General features: G+C 38.1%; 1 protein-coding gene across 2 annotated transcripts in view; it reads right to left on the reverse strand.

Annotated features, from left to right (window-relative positions):
• SPIRE1 (spire type actin nucleation factor 1) overlaps positions 1 to 20,028 on the reverse strand; it is a 125,391-nt gene that overhangs the window by 36,063 nt on the left and 69,300 nt on the right. For both annotated transcript variants that reach the window (XM_056485179.1, XM_056485178.1), the window contains exons 4-6: positions 11,748 to 11,873; positions 1,793 to 1,876; positions 137 to 301 (exon numbers count right to left, since the gene is read on the reverse strand). In XM_056485179.1, the coding sequence (XP_056341154.1) occupies positions 137 to 301; positions 1,793 to 1,876; positions 11,748 to 11,873 (375 nt within the window). The remainder of the gene's footprint in view (positions 1 to 136; positions 302 to 1,792; positions 1,877 to 11,747; positions 11,874 to 20,028) is intronic.

Consider the following 20,028-nt stretch of genomic DNA (forward strand, 5'->3'; position numbering starts at 1 on the left):
ATAAACCCCATGAACAACGGTATCCATACGAAATAATTTCAAGATTCTCAGAAGAAAAAAAAAAGACAAAAATAAGATAAAAAAAAAGAAAATAACATTTCAGATTTGACAAACTCCAGTTATCCTCTTGACTTACCATGACCTTCCTTAAGGTATAGCGTTTGGATCTGATATCATCCATCAGCATCTCATAGGGTGTGAGCTGATATTCTATGGGGAGGGGGTTGTACTGACGCTCTTGAACTTTCTTAAGTTTCACACCATTCCGTAAATCTCTCATCACCTGCACCCAAAAACGGGCCTGAAGACAAAAGAGAGAGAAATTTTACTTCATACCTTACCCTTGAACACCACCTGACATTAAACCAAAGTTTTCTTCCAGGACACCACCAAATTTTTACAGCTGTACTATTTTATTTTTAGCACATCAACCAAATCCCATTTTATTTTATAGAAGCTTATTTTTAACACTTGTGAACATAAAAAAACCTTGCTGCAACTCAGCAGGACTGCTGGGTCTCACCTCAAGTATGGAAAGAGGATCTGAAATTCTCACACCTTACATCTAAATTCCCACTTCAAGTATACTGCAAGCACATTATCAAAGTTTTTAGACTTACAGCTAATACTATGTGAACGAAAACAGTGTTGCTACCCAGGACTTTCCTGTAAAATTTCCCCAAAAATTGTTCTTCAAATAGAAATTTTGGAATAGACTCCAAGTCCTAAGGTCTTGCAATAGAAAAACTCTACTCCTTTTGCTCTGCCTGTAAGAGCATCACACACTAACACCTCCCTCTCATTTTCTGTGAAGCAGAACGGCCGGAGAGAAGAAAGAACAGGTGGTGGATAGAACATTGGGAAATTAAAATCAAGTACTTTTAAATATTTCTTTATGAACTCGCAAGAACAGTACCTAGAAAAGAAATTACTTCCTGCTTAAGAGTTTCCCTGCAGCCTTTTTCTTTTACCACTGGAAAAATTCAGCTGGTGGCTCTGTTTACTGCCTGACTGCCCCTCTGAAGGGCAGTCAGCATGGTACCTGTCTAAATGCCCAGTCTTTAAACTGCAAAAGCTGCAAAAAACTGCAAAAGGAAAAATATATTCCTTAGATACTTGCATTCTTTAATCTGTCTGTAAAGTTGAGACTTCATTTAGTTCTAACTTGTAGTGGGTTACTATTAATTCAAATATTTAAAAAAAAAACCAAAACCCAGAGACTGATTTGAACATGGTATCACAGAATGGTTTGGGTAGAAAATACCATTTTGGAACTAAATGAAAACTCATCTAGTCCCAACCCCCCTGCACTGGGCAGGGACATCTTTCACTAGACTAGGTTGCTGAAACCTGTTTCTGCGCCTCACCACTCTCATTGTAAATAATTTTTCCTAGTATCTAATCTAAATCTCTTTCAGTTTAAAGCCATTCTATTTAGTCCTGTCACTAAATGTACTTATAAATAGTCTCCCTCCAGCTCTCTCAGAGGCTTTCTTTATGTACTGGAAGGCTGCTCCAAGGTCCCCCCAGAGCCTTCTCTTCCCTGGGCTGAACAACCCCAGCTCCATCAGCCTGTTTCCATAGGAGAGGTGCTCCAGCCCTCTGAGCATCTTTTTGGCCTCCTCTGGACTCAATCCAATGGGACCACATCCCTCTTATGTTGGGAGCTACACAGATGGACTCTGTTTCAGGTGGGGTCTTATGAGGGCAGAGGTAATAATGCCTTAGTCAAACTATATAAAGAAAAATAAACTAATAGTAGTGATGCTGAATCACTATTCCATTGTCTTACCCAGTCAGCATTTTTCAGTTCATCCAGATCTGTGCTGGATTCATCACTTGCCTCTTTGTCCATTTCCTGAATCTTCTTTAGGTTCTGCCAATGAAAAGGAAATGAGTCAATAAATGAACAGTTGCATTAACTCTCAAGTAAAACCAAAGCTTAATTTCTAATCTCTTGTATCATGCTATTTCGGTATTCTACTGAATGTTTTATGACTTGAATAGCAGTACTGTAAAAGTAACTTGAAACACTATTTTGAATATATTTCTCTTCCTTGGAAAGTTAAACTTAAATGCTGGGAACAAATGTTAAGTTTTGAGTATGAAAGTACTTCAGATACTAACACATTGGGGGAAAACTACACATTAAAGTGTTTATATCCTTAAATTTTTATATCCACAGAAAAAACCTTAACTACATATCAGGTCTGTTAAGCTACAACACAGAAAATATTACCAGCTTGATAAGGATCCATTCATACCAAAATTAATGCTTGTTGAATTGCATATATATATTGCAATTATTTAGTCGGTATAACATGGGTATTGATACTGAAATATCCATAATAAAATCATGTAAGGAGAAGAAACAGATCTTTCAAAGATGAAAACTGCTACTTATGAACAAGATCAGAACATGCAAATATGGAAAATATGGTGTGCAAAGGGACAAAAAAATGCCAACAAGAATATGAAGAACAATTAAAAGTTACAGCAGACCATAGAACAGACAAGCTTGAACACAGAAGGCTGTGGCTTTACATGAATTTTCTTATACACATTGACATCAGTATATTCAAAAGGCTTTTTTTTTTTTTGTTTACTTCTGTATTGCAATGTTTTGGAATCAGCAGTACAAGCAATTTCTCAGTAATCTACCTCACTTGTACAGAGAGTGTTCCAGGAAATCTTTAACAATGCTTAATTTGATCTGTTTTCTAAGTACTCATTAATATATCTGAAATGGATATTTAGGTCCTCTGCTAACTACTTTTTTTATTTTACGAGACTAAAGCAACAGGTCAGAGACCTGACAGATATGTCTACCAAAAGTATTTCTATCTTTTAAGCACTTAAGGTCTTCCTTTCATGGAACTGAACAACCAGTCTCAATTCAGCTTCTGAGCTTTCCAGGAAAAATAAAAATAAATATACTTTTTAAAACTTTTTTTTCCTGGAAGTTGTTCCTAAACTGCCAACATTTCAGTGTAAGAAATGGAAGCACTGGAAGAGTGCTTAACTTGCACATTCAAAAGTGCAAACATCTACCAAACCTGGCTGCAGAGATAGGACATGTGAATCAGCTACCACAGAGGTTTTGGAAAGAGACCAGATGGGTTCTTTATTGTCTTATTTATACAAGTAACACAATTGCTTTAGTATCAAAGAAGAAATACTACCATTGCCCTATCAAAATAAAATGCATAATTTACAAGAAGACTCCAAAAAAGCATAAATCACCCACACTAACAAAAGCAGATACATCATGGGACAATGTGGGAACATTTTGGCATGACTTCCAGCATCCCAACAGGATACCCAGCTGGGAAAGAATGTTTTTATGGAAACTTCTGCTGGTCCTGGCGCTGCAGCCAGTCTGACACTTACAGGCCATTGCCCTTTCCAAGGGAAAAACAGAAAATTGAAAGAATGGCTAACATAAAGGCCTTGCTTATGTGTATTCTGCTGTCCAGGGCTGCTTTTTTTCTGCATCATCCAATTGGAGCAATCACTTAAAATACAGTACCTATGAACTGTAAATTTCTTTCTTTCTTGCAAACTGCTAACATCTATTGGCAAACTGCAAAATGTAACATCTGTTACTTTTCCTTTGTCTCTTTGTAATCAAAAAGATAATTTCAATAAACAGTCTCACAACTGTCAGATCTGCTCTTTCTTTCCATACTGGAAGGTACACTTTAATTTTTTTAAAAATTAATGTGTTCCAGCTGCTTAACCTATTCAACAAACTGTTCAATAAGACTAGTGACAATCTCCCATCTCAGCAACCATGTTCCCTACCATACAGTTTATGGGCCTAGTTTATGCCCAAAGGCTGATGCTTGTGACTGACATAAATATTTCATGAAGCCAGAAGAGATTACAACCTGTTCTTCTTTACAGCTGAAAATTAGAAGGGGAAAAAAACCCACCCTGAGCAGCTGAAAGATCTTCCAAACCAGGCAACCATCTAATTAGTTTCTCCAGAACATAGCTGGAGGGGCAGCTTCAACCCAAGAAAGCACAGATGTAAGTGATGGTGGCTACCATGCACCAGAGAGCTGCAGGAGCAAAACCTGCCAGCCCAGAGATGAAGTGCCTCCAAGTGCAGTTTTCTGATACAAATGAGCTGGTACAAGCACAGGCTGCTGCCAAATCTGGGCTTCTTTTACTCCCCATCCCTGTGCTGAGTGCTTGGCTGCAGCCCTGGTACCACAGACACCACTTTGTAGGTATAGTTCATTCCCCACCCTGGCATCTGGCTCTGGCACTTAAATGCAGCTCACCATGCAATTATTGGACAAGAGTAGAAGATAAAGGAATTTCCATCATTATAGAACTAACAAAGCTTTGGAAGAAATCAGCAAGCACTCTCTACTTGCAGGAACTGTTTAGGAAGGCTTCTATAACTCTTCTACACCTGTCAGGTGCTGCCTAGGGAGGAATAAATTCACTGTGACAAATGATTATGTTTAAACTTGTGGACTAAATGGAACATTAGGGTTTCCCTCCAGCATCCCCAGCCAGCATCAGTGGGTTTCTGTCTCTGTTTCAACCATAAATTATAGAAACCAACACATTTAAAATACAATACACCCTTTGTCACAATTCAACTGTGTTCCAAAACCTGCAAATAACCTCAGCTGCTTCTATTGTAGCCACTTGCACTTACCCTTGGGACAATGGCTTAAGAAAAGCTATTACAGTATAATAAATACATGGCCTAAATGGATTTCCATTACAGAAAGCAGAAAAATCTTAAAAGGGTTTTAAAAATTATCCCAGAACCTCAGACCCATACCACAGACCCAATTCACCCCTTACAGCCTGGGCATTTGTTCAGGCAATAAGGGTTGGATGTGTGGGAAATTACTGTTTCAAGAGCTTTAGCACTTTTTTGAAACCTTCACAGCATTTGGCCATTTTTTAGAAGACTGCATTTTGTGACAAAAGTTAGTAATAAAAATATCAAATGTCTTCAAACCTCTTGCTATACTATTAAAAGCAGGCACTTCATTTGCTGCTGCTGTGTGCCCCACATTTGAGATGTGCTGTTCTGTGCTCAGTGACAGATGGGAGTTTATATAAGACTCTTGTCAGCACAGTGTCAAAGACTCTCTTCCATGAAATGCTTTCTAAAACACGATGATTTAATGTGGTATTCTAGGGAATCCAGACCTGGACCTGGACTTTCACCAATTGCAGAGCACAGTCTATAAGCAGTTCCCAGTTTATACTTTTAATTAGGAGTCACTTGTTCACTGACTGAATTGGTTCTTACAACATTATCTGTGAAACTAATAAAACATTCTTGCACATCTGGGCTCAATTTTAAAATACTCAACATGAACATACAGGAAAAACTTTTCTACACCTTCAGCTATTCAACATCGGCTTAAATTTCAAGGGTTTAGGCAGCAGCATTACTCTAGGTCTTTGGAAAGACCCAAAACCCATTTAATTAAAACTGGGGACAAGATCAGTTAAATCAGTTCCTGAAAACCTCAAGCTGATAGCAAAGTTCGTCATATGTAGAGGTATGGGCTGATGCACTTAGCTCAGCTCTGAAGAGGGCAATAGTCACCATGCTGCTCAACATGACAGTTTAAGAGGAAAAAAACCCAAAACAAGGGCATGTAACACTGATTGAGTGACAATGTCTGCACCACTTAAGAAAATAAAACCAAATTCTCCCCTGCCCAATACAAACCAGCAGCATTTTCCCTTATTAAAGCTCCTAAATTGAGGGATCAAACTGATCATTATGGAGCTGTAAGCCTGACAATAACACAGCTGCAAAAGTGGAGCCACCGGAGATTTGGAAATGTAGGCAAAAAAGAAGTTATGAACTGAAAAGTTTGTGAATTAATTAATTTCTCCAGCTGTGCTCTCTGAAAATCTAAGCAGCAGAGTATTTGACAACTTTTACAGTCACAAGACTTTTGAGAGTAACTGGACTAATGACTATTTCCAAAATAAGTTAGCCATTAACATTGTTTAGGTACCTATTAACTACCTCCATTATCATATTTTGTACAAATAATACAGCAGTATAACCACCTGACTTTTTTTCTTTAGCTCTTTTCCAACTGAATCTTTGTATGGCATGAAACTAGGCAAAAAAGAAAGGAATAATTTCATTTCTACCCATGTACTTAATTAGAATTTGTATGTTTACATTTCATACAGATCAGATTGAAATATATCCAGGCAGACTGAAAAAATTTTGTTTTTACATCAGAAAGGAAGAAATGAAAGGCAACATGTTTTAAAAGAACAGTACAAAGATGACAGATTGGGAGCTTTCTCTATGTTCTACCAAAAGCCTAATTACAAGGCCCACTGTGGATAATGAAATTATGGATGAGTTTTTGATGAGCATGGATTTTCATTGCAATTAGAGATGTAGGCAATTATAAAAATACACAAAGTCTTAATTAGTTTTGGAAAGAATATTAATTTTGATGCTCTAGGGTGTTCATCAATCTCTAAAACTTTTTGAGATGTAAGTCAAACCTACTGCAGCAGATCTGCCTACTGGACCCTTATCTCATATTCTATGCTGGCCAGCATCACATGGTGTTTTTTAGCACCACCTATGCCAGCTGAGGAGTTTATCACCCTCAGGTCTACATCCCACATGCCAGTACACCCTTATTGGTACACCCACAGAGTCACAAAGTGTTTGAGGGTGGAAGAGATCCCTGGAAATCAGCTGGTCCAACCCCCCTGCTAAAGCAGGGCCACCCAGAGCCACTTGTTCAGCATCACATCCAGGCAGCTTTTGAATATTTTCAAAGACAGAGAATCCACAGCATCCCCAGAAAACCTTTGTCAGTCTCAGTCACCCTCTCAGTAAAAACAGTATTTCTGCCTATTCAGAGGAACCTCCTGCATTTTAGTTTGTGTCCACTGCCTACAGTCCTGTCACTGGGCACCACTGGAAAGAGCCTGATGCTGTCCTCTTCAACTCTCCCCTCAGGTATTTGAAGACATTGATGAGATCCCCCTGAGCCTTCTCATTTCCAGACTGAACAGTCCTGGGTCTCTCAGCCTTTCCTCACAGGAGAGATGATTCCAGTCCATCATCTTCCTGGCCCTTTTCTGGACTCTCTCCATTATGTCAATGTCTCTCCTGCACTGGGGAGCCCAGAACTGGACCCAGCACTCCAGCTGTGGCCTCACCAGTGCTGAGCAGAGGCAAAGGATCACCTCCCTTGACCTGGAGGCAACACTCCTAATGCAGCCTGGGACACCATAAGGCTTCTTTGCAGCAAGGGCACATTGGTGACTCGCTCAGCCATGAAGTGCATGTGGAATATTAACTCCAGAACAAGGCAAGACTGGGCAGTAACAAGGAGCAAGTGGAGAACTAGGGCAGATATCCCTTCAAAAAAGCACATTCTCAATATGGATACAGCCCTGGTGAATCCTCTGTCTGATCCAGACCACCAGTTTTGTATTCCTTTGCTTGCATAGTCTCTACCTGTCTCTCTCAGTCACACTTGATGCCATTTCTGAGCAATATGTGTGACCTTTTCACATACTTCACAGCAGGAACATTTGCTTTATTTCATGGACATCACTTATTTCTGCCTACAATTCTGTCTATAGCCAGGTGCCACCAAAGGTTATGTCGATGACTCTTGGACAATCCTGAAAAAGATGAATTTTTTCTTTTACAAGGGTCAATTTTTAGCAGATATTCAAACTACCTTGTCCCCTGCCATACATGTGTGCATTTCCTTCATCTTGTGGACCATTTCATCCCCAAAACCAAAAACAACCAAAATAACCCAACCCAAACACAAACAAACAAACAAACAAAACCCCAAATTAAAAGAAAAAAGGAGAGAGAGAAACCCTTTCTGCAGGATTTTTTTACTGCAATTTTGAAAGCTCAGTTCTTGACATGAAAACCAAGCTGTACTCTATCTTTGTTATCAGCTGTAAAAGCTTAAACAGCAGGTCACAAGAATTAGGAGCTCTTGGCCCATCAGAAGACCACTCCTGGATAGCAGCAGATGGTACCCAGGGTGGATCTGGGCACCTTTCACAGAGCCTGAGCAGCATGCAGGTGCTGCCAGCAAGCTGAAAAACACCCCAGTAAACTTGCTAAAAAAACTTCACCTTGCAAAAAGAAAATTTTAGGTTGTATACTTTTTAAAACTATTGCACCAGCGCTATGACATCTTTCTCAACTCTGTCCATCCTGTGCATCCACTACATGAAACTGTTCACACTTTTCAAGAATGGAAGTACCATCTCCCTGTCTGCAAGTCAGCTGTACTGCTGACCTTTCATACACAGGCAATCAGACTGGAAATAATCATATGGTATCAATTATGTGACAGAGTGCCTTACACGTTCTATTTGACATCCATTGAGATGATCTGAACAGCTCACTCATCACTTCATCATCTCTGATTAATACACTCACCCAAATTCATGTCTGTACAACCCTTTGTGAGTCTCTATTTGTTATATGACAGATGATGACTGGGGAGCACATGACTTCTCAGTATATACTAGTATTAAAACATATTACAATCTGTAGACCTATTCCCCCTACCTACCAATCTATCACTCTTGAAATCCTGGACTTTCAAAGTCCTGCTAAGTTTTTGTATTGAAAGCAGCATCATGACAATATTTCTTCCCTGACTCTTTCACAGTTTATTTCCCATCTAAACCTGTTCTAGCTGCAGCACAATATAGGTCAGATTTAGTTCACTCCAAGCATGCGAATTTTTACAGATAAAAATTCTTCCTCTTTCACTACAGTAAAGCTGCCTATTTAAGTATTTACTGACCAAAAAATATGTACCTCATATACCTGGGAAACAGATACCCAGATGCCATTCAGTGGCCCTAGAAGGAATCCAAGTAATTGCAAAGTAATTTTTATCCACAGGAAAGTTATTTTAAATCATTTCAGACTATTCTTCCCCCTTTTTGGTGTTTTTAATTTCATTTTGATCTCACATCCACAATTGCATCTAGGTCTGAAGGAATCTAAAGGAAGATCTCCAAATTAGGCTGTTATTTTTTGAAACAAACTAACATTTTAAAATTCCTGGCATCTTTAGTATCAAACCCACAATATTACACTGTATAATTTTTTTAAAAATTGGAACTTATGTATGTAACTTGGTTCTTTTTCCCCAGCTCTCTGATGCAATCACCACAAATCCATGACAACAAAATTTCTTCACTGAAATATTCACTGTTTATCTCCTTTATACCCATTACTTATAAGACAACAACAAAAGGAAAAGAAAAAAGGAATTTACTAGAAGAGTATTTAACTGTACTCCTCATGACTTAAGATTCTGCTATGTATTTGCAAGACAGAAGAGCATGTAAACAAAAGCACAGCTTTTAATGCCACAAACCTAACAGGATCATATGATCCCTGCTTGCCTCAAGTATAAACTATAAAGGTCATTTTGAAATGGTGCAACAAGATTTACAGCATTCCACCTCATATTTTCTTCATACCTATTTTTTTATTTTGTACATTGTATTATTTTCAAAATTAAATACCTTCCAAATCTATAGTTAGATAAAAGCTATGACCAAGGACCAAGCACACCATAAATCCAAAATATTCAGGTTCCAAAAGATACTTCCAAGATAATTTTCCTGGTAATTTCTTACATGCCTACTGGGCTGAGGGACTGATCCAGAGTAAAATGAAATCAAAAGGTCAAAATCCTGGCCCTGGTTAGATGCAACAATAAAAGTCTTACTGATTCAGTAGGGCCAAAATTCCATCCACAAGGATGGAATTTCCTTTGACCTAAATGTGCTTTGAATCAATGCCTAATAGTCCATGAGAGGCAAATGGTTTCTTTCATTTGGGATTAACTCATAGTATTCTCTATGGTGTGATCAGATGTTGTTGGGTTTTTATGCCCAATGATAAGGTGATTAAATAATTTGCAAATTCAAAATGCCTTTCCACTTTTAAAAATAATTTTCAATAGGTTATTGTTAAGACATGATTTCAAATGGTTATAGCCCACAATATTTTATTTTGACGTTGACAGCAAAGATGCCCTATTACCGCTTACTGTGGCCAAGGTGTTTGAGAACTAATGGAAATATAATTCCTCTCTGAGCAGAAAGAAGAACTCTGAAGAGTGTTATCTTTGAGCCACAACATGGACTTTGCAACAGCTGTTGGGTAAGGTTTTTCCAGCATGGGTCCCTCAGTTATTATATCCAGTAGTTAAAAGCCAAGATGTGAAATTAATGATGTCAGGGTTTGGGAGACAGCTATAGCATGGACATCTTGTATCCTGACTGCTCCCTGTATCAGGGACATTGGATGCAGATGTCTCATAACACAAGCACTTAGAAAACAAGTGGCTCTTCAGCCATGCTGACATTGTCAAAATTATCCTTGTATGACACTGCTTCAGTTTGAAAATTGCTTTCAGTTTGAATAGAAGTGGAGATTAAATGTGATCCTGTGCAGCAGAAAAACACCTCAGAAGGATTCTCCCTCTCGGATGAAGCATTTCAGGAAGGAAGGAAAGAGCAGCTGCCCCTTATGTGTCTGACTGGTTTGCATCTTCTACCATCAGCATGATAAAAGCTGTCTTGTGCTGCTCTGAGGCTCATCTGACCCTTTAATGAGCTGATTCAGCTCACTAACCTGACAAGGAGTAACTCCTTTATTTTTTGTTTTGCCTGATATTTACTGCATTTGTTCTCAAGAACCAGAAGAAGGAAAACAGTGGGAGTATGTGTGTGTGGGTGGAACAGCTCTGCCTTTTCAGCAGCAAAATTTTTAGGTCAGCCTATAAAATCTTATCCTGCTTTTCAAAGGTACTGTAGATCTTGACTTACAAAAGAAAAGAAAATCCTTCAGGGATTTATTAAGAAAAAAGAATTATGAAAGCGTTGCTACTTGACAAGTTTGCTTTGGTGAAGAAGCCAGCTTTGAGAAATGAGTTTCCCTTTCTGCCCATCTCCTCACCCACCAGTTTTCCAACATTACCAGCACCCAGACTGTTTTAACACAATTGTTCACAGGGCTGCTCTGTAGGCCAGATCACTGAAACTATCTGCAGTAAATATCATGCTTAAAACCACTCTTCAGCCAGACCCATTAATTGCAATGGTTCACAGGATGGCCTTTCAGCCAACAACAACAGCCAAACAGGCAGTGAACATAAGCATTGTGACCTGAAGGGGAAAATTTTTCTATTTTTAAAGTTGGCTCTGCTGTGAAACCAATGTGACAGACAACAAATCAATCATACAGGAAAAGGTAAGAAAAGCTGATGACTGATGACTGGGGACAAAATACAAGCAAGAAGAATCTCAGATAATTTTCAGCAAAGAATTCCCTCATGGGAAGGAGCTGAGGAAGAGCAGGCAAAGCTCTGACACTTCGTAACATCCCCAAAACACCAGAGAAGAGTTTAGACTCAAATCCATTGCATACATGCATGCAGGAATGGGAACATGTATTCAATGTGTTACCCTCCAAGAAAATCCTCTGTTTTACTCCCAAATAGACTAATCACAATTAATAACAAATTCTGAGGGATGTAAATGGCTACAGGCCAAAATAAAAAACAAAACACCTCAGCTAAGAAATGTACTCCCTGAAAACTACAGATTATCTCCTCAAGCATCTGACATTCTCTACTGGCTGGGTACAGAAGTGATTTTGTAAGCCAAATTCGCATGGTGATGGGCTCAAAAGCAGAAAACCTCAGACTGCTTACCTCTTTTGCACTTTTAATTTTGGCCAGGAAAGTGTAGAGCTCCATTGTTTCAGCAAACAGAGCCCGACACACTGCTTGATAGTGGTTGGGCGCCTCTGATCGGGTTGGCAGGTGGGCAGCACACAGCTAGGGAGAAAAAGAAATAAACAACAGGGTCAAAACAGTGTCCCACTGCTTTCATTAATGCTACAGAGCATCAGATGACATGCAAGTGAATGCAACCAAATACAAAGGACACAAGCATCCATGAGACATTTCGGTTTAGTCAGGAATTGGGGTGTATTTTCTAAATTTTCTGTTCTTCTGTGTTTTATGAAAGGAGTATTATAGGAATGGTAAAGGGACTGGTAGACTGTGTTCTGGAAAACCAAGACACTACCTTTTCATAACAAAAAAAAAAAAAAAAGGGTGGGGGGAACAACATAATTCAACATAATTGTCATAATTGTGAAAACGAGCCATCTTGCAGTAGCAAATCTTGGGAAAACATACTTCATTCAAACCAGCTTTAACAGTGTTAAGTATTCCTATGAACATGGAAGAGAGCTGTATCTCTACCAGTTTATGAAAGGATGGAAGGTGAAGCAAGGAGAAAAGTACAGAAGTACAGTCATCAAGCTGAAACTCTGATCAGATTTATTTCAAGAAGCATGAAGATTTTAAAAATCAGTGAGAGCAATGGAAGCATAGGCTTATTGCTTTACCTCAGACATTCATGAACATTTCCAAACACAGGCATAGCTAAACCCTAGCTAAACCCTGCAAAAAAACCCTACAGGTGTTTCCATATACACTAAACTTGCAAAATTCTGAAATTCTACTGAAATAATTAACACTTATTCACAATTACTGATGAACAGTCAATCCAGCACTGCTTTTAGAGTAAAACATGCAGCTCCCGTTTACACCAAGAGAAGGTTCACTGAAACCAGCCTTTACATTTCAAACAGAGAACCTGAATGGTTTGAGTGACATCCAGCTTCATGAACATTTCATGCTCATGTAAATATTAGCTGAAAACAGACAGAATAAAATTACATCTCTAATTTGTTTCCTAAATACTTTTAAATTTAAAAAAAAAAAATCCCAAAGCTGAAACTTGAGTATTCAAATCTTGTGTCATACTGGTGTATATGCAAAAATAAAACCAAGTCTTAATCAAGGCCTTAAAATTGGTCCTTTTTCTGTGGTTCTATAGTAAATATTTTTTTATATATACAGCTACATTCAGATCTCCAGAACTAAAGCTTGAGACAAAAGCCTCTTTAGCAGAAGAGCCTTAATTAGCCCAGTGGCATACTTGTCTAGATCTCTCCTATTATTACAGTGAATGCTGTGGTTACAAGGGGCACGTAAAGCTCAGGCTGCTTTTCCATATTGCTTTCCATTTGATTTAAATCCATACTGCCACTAAAAGGTGTGGTCCTGTGGCCTCCAGCTGTAGGAATCCACAGATACCCTTATGCTGGCACGGGAGTTCGTGCCCTAACTCAGAGAGGATTACTCACCCAGACAAAAATTAACAATGTGAAGGAAGTGGAGCAGGAGACAATTACTCTTCATGGCATGGACACACAGAAGGCAAAAAGGAGCAAGGAGAACATGCTGCCAGGGTGGGAAAAGGGAGGAAGGGCTGAACAATTGTGTTTGGGTACAGTCAGATTTAGACAGCCTCAATCTCATTGACAAGTTGCTCTCTGAGGCCAAAGGCCCCTTGCTATCTTTTATTTCTTCCCATTAGAATAACAATACTGGACTCCTGCAATATCCTGTTCTGATCATGTACCCCTATGTATTTATCTCCTTTCAGTTGTAAAAAAGAAAAACTAATATCTATAAATACAGAAAGTTTATATATACGTGTATGTATATTTTTATTCCTTCCTATATATTTTCCTTCCATGTAGGAAATGCCAGGCAGCCATCTTAATGAAATTGCCCTTGATCTCTTATTTCTGGATAATCACAAGGACATAGTTGACATGTTTCCCTTTTTCTCCTCATCCCCCCAGTCCCCCCGCTTTTTTCCTCCTTTTCGTTTCCCCCTCCTCCCCACTTTTTAACAAATTGGATCATCTCCTTTGCTGAAAAAGGGGAAAAAAACCAAAACAGATGCATGTCTAATGTGTGCAATAATAACATATACCAAGAAGGCAGAATCTACTGAACATTTCCCTTAATAAAAATATTAGAACATTAGACCAGTTCTGAGTATGGCTGTGTTCTTTTTTCTCAATAATGAATCATGTCCTTACTTGCCTTACTGTGTTTTCATTTTCTGGTTATTAATTATAGCACAGATAAAAGGGTTTCATTCTCAAATACACTACTTACAAGAATCAAAATAATAGCAATAGCAATTTTGAAAAAGATCATAAAATGGTATAAGTCCTCACAGCTGAGAATAAAATTTTATTATTATACGACTGCACACAGGTTTTTAAGAGTATTTTTTTTCTTTATTCAGAGGCATGCTAATTAGAAACAATTTGCATCAAATATTGAGAAAGTTAATGAAATGCAATGGTGACAAGCTCAAGCAAGGAATGGTTGTTATATTGATTCTATTACTGAACACAAAGTAAAGAGGGAAAAAAAAAGCCTCCTGCTAAACTTAAGTTACAAAAGCAATCACATAAAACCTGACCATTTGCTTTGCAAACATTAGGCTGCAGGTATTAAAAGAGGGCCAGCAGCTCCTACTAACTTTCATGTTCTGAGAAATCAGTCTCTGAGTGATCTTATATTATGTGAAGATGCATTACATAATAAAACTCCTTGTGGTAATATTAAATCAAACAACTCAACATTAATTTTTTGGCTTAGGGAAGGCAAGCCTGAAGAAAAAGGAAAATGTAAATAGGACAGGCTGATTTTTTCCCCCTTCATTGTAATATATTGTACTTGCACATTGGTTCAGAACATCTAACAAGCTGTAACTTCTGAATGAAAAAAATGCCACAAAATCCAGGCAGGCAAGGCAAATCAAGTATGAAAAGTCACTTCTAGCCTGAGTTCAGGATATTTATCCACTTAAAAAATTTAAAATCTTTTAGTTTATGGTAGTAGTGTTTGAAAAGCTATGTTACCATGACACACAACAAAAATCCCAGTCAGTATGTGTTAATAACTGAGATATGAAAGCCACCTAATAAACTCCTCCTCTTACCATGTCACAGTGGTAGTGGTACAAGAAGGATTAAGATCACATATGTAGTCTTTTCCAGTCATTTTGAGGTTGTGTGCTTATTCTGACACTTGCCTTTTCATCCCCATGATACAACTTAAAACTGCCCTAAGGGGAATGAACTCAAACAGTGCCCAGAGCTTAATACAAGGGCTGTTTGTTCTGCTTCCAAGGAGTCTCAAAAAGTATGGCTCAAAACAGATTATGTAGTCTTTGCAAACTGGTGAAATAATAAAAATATTAACAACTACTGAAACATTAACTAGCTCAGTCTGTAAATATTTCCATTTGCAATCATTATGAAGAGCTGGGATTTCTGATTTTTTTTTTTCTAACTGAGCCTATGCAAAACCCCAGCTTGACCCAAAGCATTCAATCTTTGCTTGATCACTAAGAAGATTAGAGGCTGTTTCCATCCACATTCAGGGTTCACAGGAAAAAAAGACATTATGTAAATATCACAGCCTTGCCAGCTCCTCCAACTTCATCCTCAGTTGACTAGGAAACAGGGTGCACCAAGCCAAAGCAGTGCTAACAGGAATCACAGTTTAACCATCTGAAGAGATCAAACAGCAATTTCTTGCATTTGTTTGAATATATTCCAGCAAGGCCTCCATAAAATTATGAAAAATACAACTGACTTGCCCACTAAAATGCAGCTAAGTTTTCCAAAACCGTTTTGGCTAGATACTGCAAGCTTCATCCAAACACCTGGGCTGCTGGAATTAAGATTTCAGAAGACAAAAAGTGTTTCCTCTTGTAATTATCTTGGGCAGAGGGCCTGTATGAATGTACCACAAAGAAGAAAAGGATTTCTTTTTCCCATGGGCCACAAAGACAGGCCATTGATACTATGCAAAACATATTACCAGCCTGAAAATGCCAGGCTTGTTAAGTGTTTTGAAAGCCTTGGAGTATTAACAAAGACTTAAAAGATGCACTTTTTCTTAAGCAACAAGAAGAAATTACTTTAACCAACAGATCATTGAACATGCAAGTGTCCTAGGTATTTGCCTCATCCTTTGCAGTATGGTCACAAAATAAAACTCAGCTTGAGATGCCTTTTTCAAGTCAAGGCTATTTTCTGAAAGATTTTATCTCCATGAAGATAAACTAGAGTTTATGATTAGGCTTTTCATACATATCCTTCTTCATATGAACTTAAAGGAGCCACATGCCTTTAAAACCAGAGAAATCTTACCAGTCAATACAGTAAATTCGTAAACATGCTTTTATATTTATACTTAAACATGCATACTTTACAGCATATTTGTAAAACTCAACCAAACATTTTGCTTTGCTTTATTTTCCAGAATAACGTTGAGGGACGGGCTGTTCACAGGAATAAGTGTTTTATAAAATGTTTGTGCCTGCTAGGACCTCTGTGCATAGTACCCACAACTTAGGCACAGTGTAAATTTTGAGGTGGCTTTCACAACACCTGGAGCCATTTCACCTGCTTCCCAACATTTCAGAGCTGCCCTCTCAAACATTCCAGGCAGAGATTTGCCCCTGGCTCTGCTACTTGTAACTGCAGTGAGCCAAGGACTGCCCAATCCCTCCGCTAAGGATTCTAGGGGAATACTACTGAGGAAAGACTTCAATAAGAGAAAACAGATAGGAGCAGACTTGGCTATTAAGCCACAAAATAAATTAACAGAAAATATAGAAAATATTCACAGAAAGTTACTCTTCACTTGCAAAAGTTTGTTAACTTTTTAATTGATATTTTAAATTATCTTTTGCAAGTGCCATGGAATGGCCAACTGATTGATGTGTGAGCTCCTAGTTAATCTTGCATGCCTCAAGGAAAAGATAGGTTTTGTGGAAATTGAATTAAATTGCTAGTATCAAGCACATCTACCTTGGTATTTAAGTGTTCTCCAGCACTCTGGTAAGGCCTTCCCTTGTGCTGGTATTTGTTGTTTTGATCATCGCTTTGGGGTGGACAAGGGAATTACTACACGATTCTCTATTTTCCCAATTTCCAAATTTAAGTGATCCTCCCCATAAAATGATTTAATAAATACAGTCTGTCTTTACTGATTTTCTTTTCTAGTATGAACCTGCAAATGCAGCAGCAAAGCCACTACATTTAGCAATAACAAGTATAATTTGAAGAAATAGTGGCCTTGGCTGATTCTCTCTTTCAGGACTGTGAAAAGGACACAACAAGGTAGCTGCTGAAATTAAAGCCAAAACTGCAAATGGAAACTGGATGATGCAAGGATTGAAAACACTGCTTTGCATAAGATCTTGATCCTTAAAGAAATGTCCACTTGTCTGTATCAGATAATCCTCCTCATCATCATCACTAACTACCCTCTACTTTGCAAAGTCTAAGGATTAAAGGCTTTGAGCAAATTATTCATATATATGCTGAAATGTCAAACAGGAATGGACTAACAAATGTTTACAAATGCCCTCCTGAGTCAAAACTTAAGTCAGCCTGGAAGTAAAATTGGAAGATGCTCATCATGTGAGTGGATTGTGCTGGGAAATGCTGTGAGGTTTTGTATGCTGTCATTGTTTTAGAAACACAAAGCAAAACACATGGATTCAAAATGTTGAGCATGAAACTGGTGCATAGTTAAGGACACCCTTCCACTGTTTTCTCCTGAACAGAATATCTGTCCTGACACTGTTTCCTTCAGGAACCAATTGCATTGAAGTGATGAGCACCAAGACTCATTCTCTTTCTTAAAATCTTAACACCACATAACTATTTGAAGTCTTAACTACTTTTCCATGCTCTTAGACTGAATTTAAGCAGTGATGAGAATCTTGATAAAATGTAAACAGACAGCAACTGCAAGACTAACACCTCACTGAACTGTCTCACCTACAAACTTGAACATTATCCAACAACAGACAATTAAAAGTGAAGATAATTTGTAATCTTTTACATTTATATGATACCATCTTTATGTAAATGAGTCTTAAAAATATTTAACATAATTACAAACACTTTTGAAAGTACTTAAAACTTACACTGGTGTTAGGAAAAGGAAAGCAAACTCCACTATACATTACTGTCTATAGTAACACAATTTTTAAGTCAAATCCTGCATTTTTTATGCTCAGTGAACCCTATTCTCACTCTTTATTAGCTTTCTAAGAATGAAGACCTTGACTATCAAAACAAATTTTAAATGAAAGTCAACCTATTTTTTTTGAGACAATGATTATTTCCACTGATATTTTGATACTAAGTTTTCAGTGACCGACTAATTTTATGTGCTAGTGCAGACTTCCTGACAAAGCTGCATTTATATAAATTCTCACTTCTACTTGAAAGCTACGAGGGTATTTTTACCCCTCAAATACAGCCCCCTAGCATAGCATACAGCTATTTCTGGATTATGTGTTAGGTGCATTGTTACACTGTCTTTGCACAGTGGACTAACAACATCCTGCTTCTCAAAGAGACTTGTTTCAAAAGAGCCAATTAAGTGAAAACCAATTCTGCATTCTCTCTTAGTTTCGGAGAAACTGTGCTTTGTTGTTTCTTAGCAGAATAATGGAAGAATTAATAATATAAATATGCAGTAATCTGAATTTGCTAGTTCTTATTCTTTGACTATTCAGTGGAACATCAATGGGATTATTCATGGGCAAGGGAAAAAACCTACCATTTATATTTTTCCCATTTTTTATACATAAAATGCCAATCCCTGCAACATTTAGCCAAACCACCAGGTAGCCTGTCAACAACAGCTGTTTTCTAAAGCTCTCTGCTTCACAAGCAGACAACAGCTCATGGGGCAGCTCTCATCTGTACCACTCACACATCTGCATTTGATGCCAGAGCAGCAGAGTGAAGGATGAGACAGAGGCATCTGAGTAAGAAAACCAGCTTCAAAAGCACAGTTGAGGCATAGATGGGAAAACACGATAAAACTGGATAATTAAAGGAGAAGGGGAGTGGCAGTGCATATTCACAGGGTTACCTGTAGGTATTTAGCTAACAGCCCATTAAGCTGTGGAACCACCCTTCACATTATTAAATAACTTAGACCTGAACAACTGCTAGCAAAGAGCTGCACCCCTGTCATGCCATTTTGTATGTTTGTTTGCCATGTTGCTCAGGCCCTCCTTAGGGCTGCAGGTGCCTCCTACTGCTTCTGAATTACTGCTTCTGCTCAGGAGAAGAGAGGAGAGTTGGTTTTGTACCAGGATGCTTGGCATACACAAGAGATGGAGGGCAGGACAGAAGCCCTTCTTCCTTCCCCTCCTCCCAAGACCCCACACAAGCAGATAAAGCAGCACTTGCACCCAGGCTGCTGCTTGAAAAAAAACAGAGTATCTCGGGAAAAACAATAGGAAATATGAAGTTTTCAAACAGTGTAAATGAGAAAACAATTTTATCAAAAGGTACCATAAAATGTTGGGGAATGAGCCCCAAATCAGAAACCAAATCACACTGACACACGTAGGAAAGGAAGGGGAGAGTACCGCAGCAGAGAGGCTGTATCACTCATTTTAAATAATGTCCATCAATCTCACCACCAAACAGTTCAGATGTTTGTATACATTCTAATTGAGAGACAATATATTAATGTAAGGCAGTTTATTCATGAGCCACTTAAAATCCAATTAAAACATATCAACTAAAATAAAAACATGCACTCTCCTTGGCAGCTATTTACAGCTCACATACAAAGCTTTAAAGTGTATGTGTGTGTGGGAAGTTTGTTTGTTTTTATGTAAAGTGATTAAACTTCTCTCAGCAGGCATAATAATAATAATAATTTGCTTTCATGTTTTGTCCTGAAGCATTACTTTTTTATTCCTATCCAAAAAACAGATTTCCAGCCACATAACCAAACAGACAGCATTACTAAGCAAAACAAGCTTTTAAACTTCACTCTCAATGAAAAAAATCAAGTAACTTCTAACAAGTCTTATTTTGCTTCCATTAGGCCTCAACATATGGAAAGCTGCTCTACTCCTTCATCTATGCCTACTCCTTATTTGTAGTATCTTTGTCAGGGAAATCAGGTCTTGGAACCCTGACTGTATGAAAAAGGCCTACAGAAAAACTCTTTCTCTTCTTCTTCCAGGCAAGTAAGCTTAACACTTTTCTCTTAAAAT

Source organism: Oenanthe melanoleuca, chromosome 2 (genome assembly GCF_029582105.1).
Source record: "Oenanthe melanoleuca isolate GR-GAL-2019-014 chromosome 2, OMel1.0, whole genome shotgun sequence".
In the NCBI taxonomy this organism is placed as follows: Eukaryota; Metazoa; Chordata; class Aves; order Passeriformes; family Muscicapidae; genus Oenanthe; species Oenanthe melanoleuca.